Source organism: Amblyomma maculatum, chromosome 8 (genome assembly GCF_055883805.1).
Source record: "Amblyomma maculatum isolate TAMU_Amacu chromosome 8, ASM5588380v1, whole genome shotgun sequence".
NCBI classification, from domain to species: domain Eukaryota; kingdom Metazoa; phylum Arthropoda; class Arachnida; order Ixodida; family Ixodidae; genus Amblyomma; species Amblyomma maculatum.
In genome coordinates, this window is record NC_139351.1 from 124,323,252 (window position 1) to 124,336,254 (window position 13,003).

The 13,003-nt window shown below is 45.7% G+C and overlaps 2 protein-coding genes across 2 annotated transcripts in view; one reads left to right on the top strand and one right to left on the bottom strand.

Annotated features, from left to right (window-relative positions):
* LOC146182466 (dihydropyrimidinase-like) overlaps positions 1 to 13,003 on the top strand; it is a 202,459-nt gene that overhangs the window by 40,790 nt on the left and 148,666 nt on the right. The window lies entirely within an intron of this gene.
* The window catches only part of LOC146182467 (uncharacterized), a 31,850-nt gene that overhangs the window by 6,238 nt on the left and 12,609 nt on the right, over positions 1 to 13,003 (bottom strand). Inside the window, exons 3-4 of the mRNA XM_084577746.1 lie at positions 5,008 to 5,080; positions 2,683 to 2,915 (exon numbers count right to left, since the gene is read on the bottom strand). Coding sequence (XP_084433872.1) covers positions 2,683 to 2,915; positions 5,008 to 5,080 — 306 coding nt within the window. The remainder of the gene's footprint in view (positions 1 to 2,682; positions 2,916 to 5,007; positions 5,081 to 13,003) is intronic.

Consider the following 13,003-nt stretch of genomic DNA (forward strand, 5'->3'; position numbering starts at 1 on the left):
ATGTTGGCAATGTCTGGACCAACATAGTACCAATATTGGGCCGGTGGTTTGTGCCGCCTGGGTACATTGGCTTCTCTCTCTGTTCCTTCTGTGTATGTGCACCTCCGCATCTCTTCGCGCCTTTATCTTCTACTCCTCTCCAACGCCTCTTCGCGCTCCCGCTGCCTGCGTGCGCACATCTCCTCATTCTGTCTTTCACGCCTTCCCTTTCTGTTCCCCGGCAAAGGGTTCGCTTTCGCGATCCCCAACTGCGCGTACACCTTCTCATGTCCCTGTCTTCCCCTTATTTTCCTCTGCAAACTCTTCCTTCCCCGCTCTCCGTAATACTCCTCCGCCTTTTGCAGCCTTTCCACAATGCTCCTTTTCTCCGCTCCCTCTGCATTACTTCCCATTTTCCGTCCGGAAGAGCTAATAGAGACATTTAGCTTACCGTGATCCGCGATCCGCCACCGTGACTCTCTACCGCGCGTGGGCGGGGCGCTCAATCTGATTGGTCCCGACGCGGCAGGTCTGTGTGCCGACATCCAGTATGTGGCGCCATCTGTCGGCGTCAAGGGGGGTCTGGGCATGCGCAGTGGAACGCGCGGTGGCGGATCACGGTAGCGAATCGCGGATCACGGTAAGCTAAAACTCTAATGAAAGAGGCGCGATACTGGGGAGCTAGGCTATAACAGCTAGTGCTGCAGAGCAAGCGCAAGGAGCGCGACAAAAATTTGGCCTCGGGGAAGCTCACTTAAAGAGTAACTAAGCGCGAGTACGCCTTTTTTCACAAGGCCGCTCCGCGCATGCGCGCGTCTTCCCTGGTTGAAAACAAACCACTAACACCAGCTGCGCACGCGCAGTTCTTGGCCTCCGCGATCGGCGCAGCCGTAAGCTGATCTCGGAGGCCACGTGTAGGTAATTCGTGACAGGCGTACGCGATAGATGGCGCTAGCTGTCACGAACACACACCACCATTTCTCTGGCGCTAAGGACGTTTTCAACCAGTAGCAGACTCATTTTCAACCACTCCCACAGGGCGCCACATTTTGTGAAAAAGACGGATGAGGAGGCGTCTAGCAGTTGCTTCAGTATCACGTCAGCGCATGCGTGTCATTTTACGCTCTGTAAAGCGGGGGCAAAACTGAGCAAGCGACAACACACCACATATTCACAACCGGAAGCAGGACCCATGAAACAAACCTCTAAGAGTGGTTTGGTTTCATGGCCTCGTAGCAAGAAGCAGATTAGAAGAGATGAGTGTCGATGGCCGCTTACCACCTGTTAGTGGTTGCCTTTGAGCGAAAAATTTTGTTGGATTAGTTACTACTTTGAACCAGCAGGAAAACGGATAAGGTTGGTTGGTTGGTTTGTGGGGTTTAACGTCCCAAAGCGACTCAGGCTATGAGAGACGCCGTAGTGGAGGACTCCGGAAATTTCGACCACCTGGGGTTCTTTAACGTGCACTGACATCGCACAGCACACGGGCGCCTTGCTTTTCGCCTCCACCGAAAAGCTGCCGCCGAGGCCGGGATTCGATCCCGCGTCCTTGGGAACAGTAGTCGAGCGCCGTAACCACTGCGCCACCCCGGCGGGGTGAAAACGGATAAGGAAACTGTGCCGAAAACGGATAAGGAATCGGCACAGTTACAAATCGGCCGAAATCAGTCGCCCTATACTTTCGCGTCTCGCACCTGTGAATGACAATCGCTGCGACAAGTGCTAATCTTTGAGGCCGACTTCGACAGTAAAAGAGTGCACAATAGATCGACTGCCGCCAGTACGTTCATTATCAATGTAGGACAAAAGATCCTGGTAGTTATTTCATTAAACGTCACTCCAAGCGCATTCACGCTTGTGAGCAGCAGATGTTGCGCGTCGTATTTGCTTATTCGCTGTGGTCATTCACTTTTTTTCTTCTGGCCCTCTGGGCCCGAAACTAATCGGACGAGTTGCATGCAGGACTGATTGCACTAGATTCGCTACTGTTCCGAAGCACTGGTCGAGCGGTGAGGGAGAGTACCGAATTGACTTAAACCAGTGCACGATTGGCATTTTAAAACGCATTGTAACAGTAACCGCTCCATAAGCATAAATTCATTTGGTTATTTTTTCGCATTGAGACACTGGTTAGTAGCGTGACTCCTCTTAATTGAGCCGTTCACAGTGCGTTCTGCAGTGAGAGGATGTGGGTGGCGGTTTACATCGTCGAAGTAGTTTCGAAGAACCTGATGAGGTTCACCGTGTGTCAAGAAGAATCCCCTTCCCGTCATTTTTAGCAGCTCCATATAAAGCCTGTCGAGACATCTCACTCCTCTGCCATCGTCTGTCACTTTTTTGTCGATATATATAGCCAATTTATAGGGCACACTGCATGCACATTTCTTGTATCCCTTCTTTCCAAGTATAAAAAGTACAAAATCGCGTCAAAAATACGACAAAAAGTTTATGTACTTTTGTCGTAACAGCAGGCATTTCTGTAGTTGTGCAGCACGTCTTTGTAGCTCTGTAGTTTTTCTGTAGTGCATTTCTGTAATATGTAGTAGTTATGTAGTACTTTTATGTGGCAACTACGCAAAACTATTCTATTACTGCAAAAACTTCTGTAAACGCAATAAATTTCCTGTCGACAACCGCATAGAGGCAATAAATATCGTTACAAAAAAAAAAAAAAAAAGAACTTAGACATATATGAATACCCACCGGAGTCGCTGGTAATCCTCTTGGGCACTGCGCCCGTGCTGCGTGTGGGCGCTTCCGCCACGGAAGCTGTCGGCTCCTGGTTCACCTGCGTGGACACGTCCGGCTTGGCCTCGCCACCGGTGCTGCCGATGTTGCCGATGTTGGCGCTGCTGCTGCTGCTGTCGGTCGACCTGACCTGAGGATCGCGTTTGGGGGATCGCTTCTGGTTGGACTCGCTCTGGACCTCAGGCTTTCTATGGGATGGCAAAAAGAAAAAAAAAAAGAGACCTTTTCGAGTCACGCACTTCGGATGCCAGAAGTTCGGGAACAGGAAAATCAGACTGCCTTAGTTTTCCCCTTCAAGTGACCTTGACAACACTGCGCCATTCCTTTCTTATCAACCAGTTTACAATGCAAGCGAAAGCTTCACTATGGTAGGTACAGCTGGTCTTTGTGTCACACTAAAGTTGCCCCTCGAGTGACCTTAACCTAATTAAGTGTGAGTGTCAATGATTTCGTGGTATTCATCCAAATGTATACTGCGCATTCTTTTCATCAAAAGCAAACTTAAACGGAGAGGCCGGGCCCCGCCGCGGTGGCGTAGTGGTTAAGTGGTCCGACTACTGTGCCGGAGTACCCGGGTTCGAGCCCGGCTGCCGGCGGCTGCGCCTCGATGGAGGCGAAGCGAAGAGGCGTTGTGTGCCGATGTCAGTACACGAAGATCTCGCCGAAATACTTCGTAGCCCTCCACTACCGCTCCTGTTTCTTTTCGCTTTCACTCCCACCTTCCTTTCTTCCCTAACGGGACGGTTCATGTGTCCACAGAAAGAAGTGTAACAGATATTGCGCCTGTCTCTTCCTGTGAACCCATTATCTACCATTAAGATCGGACTGAGCAGCTGAAAAAAGAAAATAAATAGGAGGGTGAAAATATTCAAAATTTCGAATACGAATTCAATATGTTTGGTCTTCGATTCGTATTCGTACTCGGAAAAGCGACACTCGAATTTTCCGAATATTCGAAAATTGCCGAATACGCCGGAAGTTTTCGAATTCATTGCAGTTTCACCGCACTGTATGCTTCGCCGCAATGTTTGACTCCAAGACTGTGCAGTGAAGCATTCTAAAAACGCGTCGAGGCCGTTTTGTTAAAAGGGACCTTTGTTCTTGAAAGAGGCCCTTACTGATAGTGTGCACAAATCGAAGCACTTGACACTACTGGGAAGAACATAGTTATCGCTTTTGTTTCAACTCAAATGCAAAAAATAAAAGTGCACGAGTTAATCAGGTAAAATTACTGTAATACAAATGGGTTGCGGAAGTTTTTTCAAGGTTATTAGATAATTTCAGCTTTTCGTTTAATCGAACATTTTTTTCCCGGTTTTTCAAGACCCAAATTAACGAGAGTTTACTGTATTCAGCAGCAAATTAAGACAACTTTACCCAGTTCCATTCAGTCCTTCGTGTACAAAAAACAAATGTTTAATGAAATACTGTATAAACTTTATCCTGAATTTTAGTAAAGTATGCCCTTGTGTACAATTCCAGTTTAATTTTACTTGAAAATACCTTGTGGATTCTGAGATAAAGAAGATGAGCAATATTTGCTATTTTTCTCATTTTTCATTTTTTTCGTTATTTATCAAATTTCTGATCCGATTCGTTTTCGAAAATTTCAATGTTTGCACACCCCTAGAAATAAAGCATTGGTGTAATACCCGCCGATCATTCACGCCCTATAAAGTTACTGATTATCAACATCACGCACAGAAAAAGGCAGGAAATCGGGGCAGACTATTTATCCACGCTTCATTTTTATTTTTGCCGGACGCCGAAGGACACTGGAGCCTTATTGTATCGTGCTAAGTGTTCATTGATCCAGTTGATCATGCGATTACTTCGTGGAGGTGGTGCTTATTCATCACAAAGTACACAGCCATAAAAGCAAAGGCTCTTTCCTCCGAAATCTGAATAACAGACTCGATCTTAAACGGATGTGGAAATGCTTTCCTTTGCGGCACCTATAATGAAGTATGTAAGGACACCTCTAGAATATATAAGTAGGGGAACCATTCACATATTGGACGAAGCAAATTCTGTTCTTCGGACCCATAGCTTTGCGTGGTTGCTACCAATGCGGCGGCAGCTGCTTAACACTAACACCAGGGATATTAGGCAACGAAAACGAGCTGCGAAAGATTGCCATTCGATACGGCATTCGCTGCCACAGCATTACATTAGTTGTAAGATTTCAGAGAGGCAAGGGATAGTAAATGAGTCATGGAGGTGCGGATATCGCCGTAACAGGCATGCCAAGCGGCAACCGAAGGTAAGCAGTGTTCTCACCCTTTCGGTGGCTGTGGTCCGGGACCAGCTGCAGGAGGTGTGCGGACCACCGGGGCGGTTGGGGGCTTTTTCTCTGCGATGAAAAGTGAGCACCACTAGTGATGAACTAATTGCTCAAGTTTGGCCGTGCTACAGCAGATCCATGACGCTACCTTGGTGGCGGAAAGTGTATTCGCCAGAAACGTCCCGAGTTGCGCTTTGATGAGTCAAACTTAATTCTACACTTGTTGCAAATGAATTTAATTCGTCTTCGCGGAAGGATTGGAGCTATTACTAGCATCTTATGGAATTCCACAAGCCTGCGCAATTCAAGGAGAGCAGAAATCATCCGTGAAATATTTTCGCTTCCCAGGAAAGCAGAATAAAAAAGAATGCGCAAAGCGTGGGTCTTAGCAGTAGAGTCTGCAGAATAAAGTGTCCTTCGTGTTTGGAAAAAAACAAAACGTTACACAGTTACACGTAAATGAAACGAGTTGATGGTGCATTAGAGGAACGGAACACGGGTTGCAATGCGCATGAAAACAGACACGAGATAGCGGCTTAATTCGCGTCTTCTACCGCTACTAGTAATTGTAGGCGTGTTCCTTAGATTGACAGAAATATTGGCACTGCTACAAGATTCAGTCGATTACTGAAGGAATCAATGATCTTTAATTTTTATATCGCGTGTGAAGGCATTGTGCGCCTTAAGTAGGTGTACCTAATTTAATGCGACGGTATCGCAATGGTTATCATTATGTAGAGTTGAGCCAATTTATTTTAATCAGTTTCGAATTAATAGCAGGAAAACACAAAGCATGGAGGTAGTAGCGAAACCTCAGCGCGAGCGTTGTAAATAATAAGAAGAAATACTTTTTATGAGCCGACATAAAGAGGTGAGTGCACTGTTAGTCAGACATCACATAGACACTACGTCATCGGGATTGCCCCGTGTGTGCTTGTTGTTGTAACTAAATGAGGCCATAAAGGTGGCAGCACTAGACGGCTACTCTCGGCGAGAAAACGCTCTACAGTAGGCATGGATTTGTACAGGGGGTTAACCTAGGCATAACACGGATTTACCCAAATTTTTTTTTTTTTTTTCTCAAAGCATGCTAAGAATAATTGGTGGATTTCGAGCTAGCGTAAGAGGCTCGACTAAAGCTCGAGTAGTTAAATGACAGTTGGACGATCAAGAAAAAAAAAATCTGATAACAGATCCAACAGACTGCGACTGTTGTCGGTGTGCCCAAAAGGGTCCGTAGAGGCTGCCGCAGCGAAGACCGATATACGCGTGCCCAACGTCGGCCTTGGAGACAAGCCTTGGCACGCGCGCTAACTGCAGCGAAAGCAAAGCAGAGATCGCCCTATGCACGACCCCAGCAAGACCAAGCAACGGGCCACGCTCGTCCAGAAGTCACAAAGAAAACAAAAAACAAGCCCCATGCAAAAAAAAAAAAAAAAAGAAAAGAAAAAGGCTTCAACGGTTGTTCCGATCGTGGGCCGAGATAGGGCCGATGCTCTTGAAACGATACACCGCGCGCGGGTAACGTCTAGCCAGCACTGCTCTCTGTCTGAGCCGCCCCGTTTCTAGGAGGGCTGCTTGGCGACAACATGGAGGAGTGCGGCTTTTTCCTCGCCGACCCGATCGCTCCGGGAGACGACACGACCTGTACTGTGTTGGTGCTCTGCACGCACGGCCGTATTCAGGGTCACGAAGACGAAAGGCTAAGAACGAAGTGGCAGTCCCCGAAATACAGTATGCGCCCAGGTTGACAATTCGCGTCGTGGCTGTCGTCTCTATTAAATGCTAACCCTGGCGGCAGCCACATTTTTTGTGAAGCCTCGCGCAGAAGTCTACCAAGGTGATTTTCCCTATGTGGAGCAATATTAATTTAAATGGCTCAGACGTCGAATTCCGAGGTCGTAAAACGCTTCCTCTGTAAGCTAGAAAACCCACGTCCAGCATTAGACGCAGAAACAAAAAAACGGTCCTTGCGACGTTGGTCGTAAATATTAATGGCGTCTCAGCACAGCAGTGTGGTGTTGAGCGGCGACCAGCGATGACGTCAGTAAACGCAGCAGTGTCATAACTTTTGGGGGCCAAGTGCCAAGACCGGTTTAGCCTTCGTCCATGATTGCGCCAACATATCATAGCCAGGCAGCCTATAGAAAGGAAGGCTGAATAAGCATAGCATAAATATTGTAACAGTAAATTATAGACAACGTACATTTAAATTATATAACGTGATCATGCTAACGAAGCATTTGAAACAACGAAGTACCGTTAATTGCTTGATGTCTCTACCCATTCTAAGAATCAATATCTCATCAGTATCCAAATAACCGAAACAATAGCCAAACATAAAAGTTAGGAAGATGTTTAGGCTTTAAGGGTAGATGCGGTCAAATATTTAGGGGAATCCCCCAAGGTGGAGTAGAATTGTAATAAGGGAGTAATTACTCATTGCATCCACCCAAGCGCAGTCATACGGCTACAAAGGAAAGCTATACAGCTTTCTCAGAAACTTCGTAGTTAAAGAAAAATTCGTCCTGATCCGGGAATCCCGGCTCCCGGATCAGGACGAATTTTTCTGTAACTACGAAGTTTCTGAGAAAGCTGTATAGCTTTCCTTTGTAGCCGTATGGCTGCGCTTGGGTGGATGCAATGAGTAATTACTCCCTTATTACAAGGGTAGATGCGATAGCGCCTTCAACACCACCATGTAACTCTGCAATTCTACTTTAATTTCCAGCTTTAAATTATTAAACATTCTTTAAAACTACTGTTACCGAAGCATCAGTACACATCTCAAATACATGTTAGTACGTCATACGCACCACAACGCTCATACACCCCTAACACGATTGGTACCAACGATCCTTCATGGCCTATGCCGTTTCGTGCCCCTCTGGAATTCAGATGGCTCAGGCAGAGGGCTGCTAAGGAGATATAATGAATGACTTTATTTTCCAAAACACTCCCATTACAGTATCCTTCTCGGTAATTTTTGATTCATTGGGACCTTCTCCCAATTCATTAGGCTGGAAGCTTCTGGGATTTCTTTTTTTTTTTTTTTTTTTTTTTTTTCAAGAGACGATGACGACGCCAAGATTTCAGCAGAACGAGCTCCATACGATATCGCGTAATATTGCCTACTACCTCTTGAAAACATAGAGCAAATTAAGACAAGGATGACACATAAGTAGACAGGATGGGCGCTATCCCTAGAATAACTTGTGGCTGAAGCGATAAGGTTGCCACAGGTGATCACAGGATATCCTCTCCTGCCACGGGTAATCCTATGATCACCTACGTCAACTTTATCGCTTCAACCACAAGTCAGTCTAGGGTTAGCGCCCATCCTGTCTACTTATGTGTCGTCCTTGTCTTAATTTGCGCCATGTTTCCAAGACGTAGCTACCAACTAGCCCAAACCAAACACCTCTTGCAAACTAGCGGCGACCAGTAATGGCGAGGACAACGTAGAGACATGACGGTTGGTGAAAAACTTGCATTGGTTCATTCCGGACGAATTCCTTCTACAGCCCTCGCACACCAGTACGTGCAGTACGACCGAAAGACCTAGGTACGATCCCGGAAGCGGTGGTCTCGGTTCGGTGTAGATCGACCGAACGCAAGTCGCTCATGTACTTGATGTCAGTGCATGAAGAACACCAGGTTGCCGAAATTGTACGGCGTCCTCAGCTGCGCGCCCCGTATACTCTGTGCCACCTTGAGATGTTAGACCCTGTAAATTACATACCCTTAAATGCAGTTTTTAATCCCCCCCCCCCCTTTTGTTCCCGCGTTTTGACGACGTTTATTATGTTTAACAAACTTAGATCCTCGCTTTTCCTCACTTGATCGAGGTGCGACAACGGCCTGACACAGTAGCGAGGATCGATATCGGCCGTCAAGGCATCTTAAAGACACGCCCAAAACACCATTCCTTGCAGTGCAGTCGGGAACTGCAGAGTAACGGAGACATTGAAATGTTATGCATTCAGTCCTGGGCGTTTACAGCTGATTTCTCCAAGCCGCCGGTGTTCCGGCCTGTCCTGCGTTGAGCTTACCGCACTCAGTGAGATTGGACAACGGTAAACCAGACTGAAACCAGGGTAGCTTGATAATTCAAGAGGAAAACAGGTGGGCATCGAAGGAAGGTTGCGTTCATGTCACGTGCTTGATCGGGGCTGCCCGACAGCCAGACTCGACGAAACGCGTGGCCGGGAACTCGCACGCAACGGACCAGCTATTATCGCATCTGTGCTTCTCGTTGCTTTCGGGCGCCGCATACGAAAGCAAGATTCGTTTTCCCGATTGCAGGAGACTTCTTGGGCGACCAGCTTCTGCCCAGGGTCGGCCGCGCAGTACATGCAGGCGCCTACGTGATCCAGTGTGACGCTTAATCCATCTCTTGCTTTTTCTTCAGAAACCGGGCACCTACATGGAGCTTGTCGCAAAGGCACTTCACTCAAGAAACAAATAAAACAAGGCGCCGCAAAGCCAGTCTGCCAGAACGCTGCTGTCGTCTGCTCGAATCGCCGCAAACAATCGGTGCAAAAGTGCAGACGACGTGAGAAAACCGCTGCAAAGCTGAAGGAACTCTCGTTCGGGAGATTGCATAGCTTTTATATTGGTTTAAGCTCTCGTGTCGGAGTGTGGATTATACATATTCTAAAAAAGGATTGACCATTCTATAGGCACGCGAGACGCTGGCTGCACTTTTTAGAGAAATGGATGCCCATACACCGAGCACCCATAGAGGTTCCAGTATTTTGTCGGGAGAATGTACGTTATCGTCTGCCGATTTTTCCTCCTGTTTGACTCCTTATTCTTCCAAGTTGACCTGGGTGACACAGATAACCTATTCGCCTGCCTATTCAGTAGCGAATTCAGTGCACGCTACACACGTAGTCACATGTACATATGACCTTTCGTCTCTCGGGTTCTATTCTTGGAGAATTTGGTAGGATGAAACTCAGGAGGCATTTTTGAACATGCGGCTGCAAATCGTTTTTTTTTTTGTTTCTGGTTTTTGTCAGAAAAAATAATTGCGATCGCTTCTTCTGCTGCCAATGCGGAGCATACGAAACTTCAATTTTTGTCATTGCTCCTATAAACAACATTATGGGGATCGTTTCTTTCGACTGAGAAGTCTATACCAAATCCCTCAGTTCATTTTTCTTGCTCAATGTGCCCGTTCAGACTTGTTGGTAACATATCTCAACGAAAATAGCGCAGGGACAGAACAAGGGCAAGCAAGGACACACACGAGCGCTAATTTCCAACGGTTAATTATGAAACGCAGGGCGGTAAATAAACGTGGCGTGGCAATGCATTGCGCAGGCGCAAGAGGACAAACAATTTTCAATAGTTTCTCAGAAACGTTAGTTCTCTTTTAGATGAACCAATTCAGACGGTTTTGCGATGCACAAGTCGCCTAATCTATCTATGGCTTCAACTTCGATTATTTCACGGGTAAGTTTGCTGGGGTCCTTGGTGGTGGCCTTGCATGCCTCATAGAGTGGCACACAGTCTTCACAGTTTATGCTGTGCACATCAAGAAAACTACCTCTTTCTTGTTTTTACATTACAGCGATGTTCGCGAAGGCGTTCGTGCAGGCACCGTCCATTCTGACTGACATATTTCTTTCCGCATGTCAATGGAATGATGTTCACAATTGATCCCATACATTGAATGAACTTTGTTACATCTTTCGTAGTACAACCACCCTTTTTCGCGGGGCTAGGTCTTATCAACTTGCACAGTTTCTGCAGTTTTTCAGGAGCTGAAAAAAAAAAAAAAATAACGACTTTTAAATTGGCCCGTTGTACAATAATCTTCAAGCGATGGGACAAGCCGTGAATGTATGGAATAATAGTAACGTTTTGCTGAAAAAAGAGAGGGAACAGGTCTGCCTCAGAAGAATTTCGGCAATACTTGCAAGTACATGCATAGGAAACCCGGCATCAGTTAGCATCTGTATTTTTTCACCAAAACTTGCGGCCGCTAGCTGAAGGCAGGACTTTTTATTGCATTGGAGAGGCTTAACTTTGCAATTCCCCTTTCGACAAGTTTAGAGTGCGCAGAATCATGCGGGAGCAGCGGCTCGTTGGCACGTGGCTGATATTTCCAGTAACTCTGATCGTCCTGGAATAAAAGGTTGATATCAAGGAACCGGATACTGTCCGCTGATGGAAACTTATGCGTAAACATTAGAGGCGAGAAGCATGCGCGTACGAAATTTAGTGTGTTAGTGGCAAGTGATTCGAAAGAACCAGAATCACAGTCAATGAAGATTAAACAGCCGTCGACGTGTCAAAAAACTTTTGTTACTCTTAAGTCGACAAGGTGGCTTGAAAGCGCTCTGTCAGGTTCGGCCAGGTATCGATCACTAAGTACAGGGGCAATGCAAGACCCTATACATATCTTAATCGACCCATCCCAATAATTAAAAGTAGACTTGAAATAAAGGCTTGAAAGTTCCAAAAAGCCACTGCTAGAAGTATCCAAAGCATTCTTGGAAAGGAATTACTCCAAATGTTTAAATGCAGGTTTGAACTCAAGAGAGCAAATTAGTTTGCGACAATGAATAAAACAAATCCTTAATATCTATAGAGAACGATCTTAAGGAGCGGTGGAGACTTTACGTAAGTTATAACAGCATTGGAGTCCTTGACTAGGAAGAGATCGTCGATTTGTAAAACGCTGCGTTTCATAATAATTGGTTGGGAGTTAGCGCTCGTATGTGTCCTTGCTAGTCCTTGTTCTGTTCCTGCTGTATTTTTGTTGCATGCTCACTGTATTTCCTCGCACGCATTAAATTACTAGAGCTGCTATTGCATTACACGTACCTGTCTCTGCGAGTAGACTGAAAATATATTTTAAAATTTCAACAGCTGCCGATATGCACTGGTGTTCGGCCAGAGCGTTGTTAGGATCTACGCTCGGTGAAAAGGTAAAACGATACAATTAGGACACTATGAACAATACTCGTCTTCTGGCTCTTCGCTTCAAGTGGTACTTTCTAGCGCGCTGTTGTTAGCAGGTGATGAAATCGCTCATAATAATCGGTAATCGACAGAAAACATGTCAAGTTATAGATATCTATTTATATGTTCTGCTCAAAGCCTTTCACACTCTGGTATTTAAGGATTCATTTTCTTACAGATATTTTCCGCCCTCTGCTGCCCTCTTCTCTGAGGAAACGATAGGCCGGGCGAGTTGGTGATGATTCATGACAAAAAGTAATCTTAACACTGCTAGACGACGGGGTCCAGATTAGGAGCGTCGTGTTCATATCTTCTAGTCTGTGTCCCGTCGTCTAGTGCAGTTAAGATTACTTCTTTTGGAATCCACACCGTTATCTTTGAATACCGTCTCTTATATTGCCTTCGCATAACATGACCTTATAATGTGTATTTCTTTATGAATATTTTCGCCTATAATATCATTAACTCACATTTGTGCCCTCACCCACTCTTTTAACTTCATGTCTCTCAACTTTACAGCTATCATTTTAGATTCTATAACTCGCTGCTTTGTCTTTAATTACATACTGCAATAAACAAGTGCTGTTTCTATCACCATTGTATTTCGCAGAATAATGTACGTGACACCGACTGTGCGAACATACTGAATGCAGCCTTGTTATTCATATTTGGTCAAAAAGTTGACCCGTCTCTTCTTTGGAATCTCGCAAATAATCAGCATTCTCTTATACCTTTTCCCAATAGGAAAATTGTTAATGAGAAAGAAGAGGGGACGTTCATCTTCCACTGGAAGTATTAGCGCTGAAATGCTTCAAACATCAATGAAATATGTTCACCATGCGCTTAGTCATTGCCCTCAAGCCAACTGACTGGAAACGTGGGAAGGAAAAACTAGGTAAAATAGACTCACCTTTATATTACTATCCCGTCTGTCTAAATAACGGTACCTGCAAAGCTATGCAGCTTGCCGTATATACCCATATCAATGCTTTCCTCAATTCCCACTTATTTTTTTTG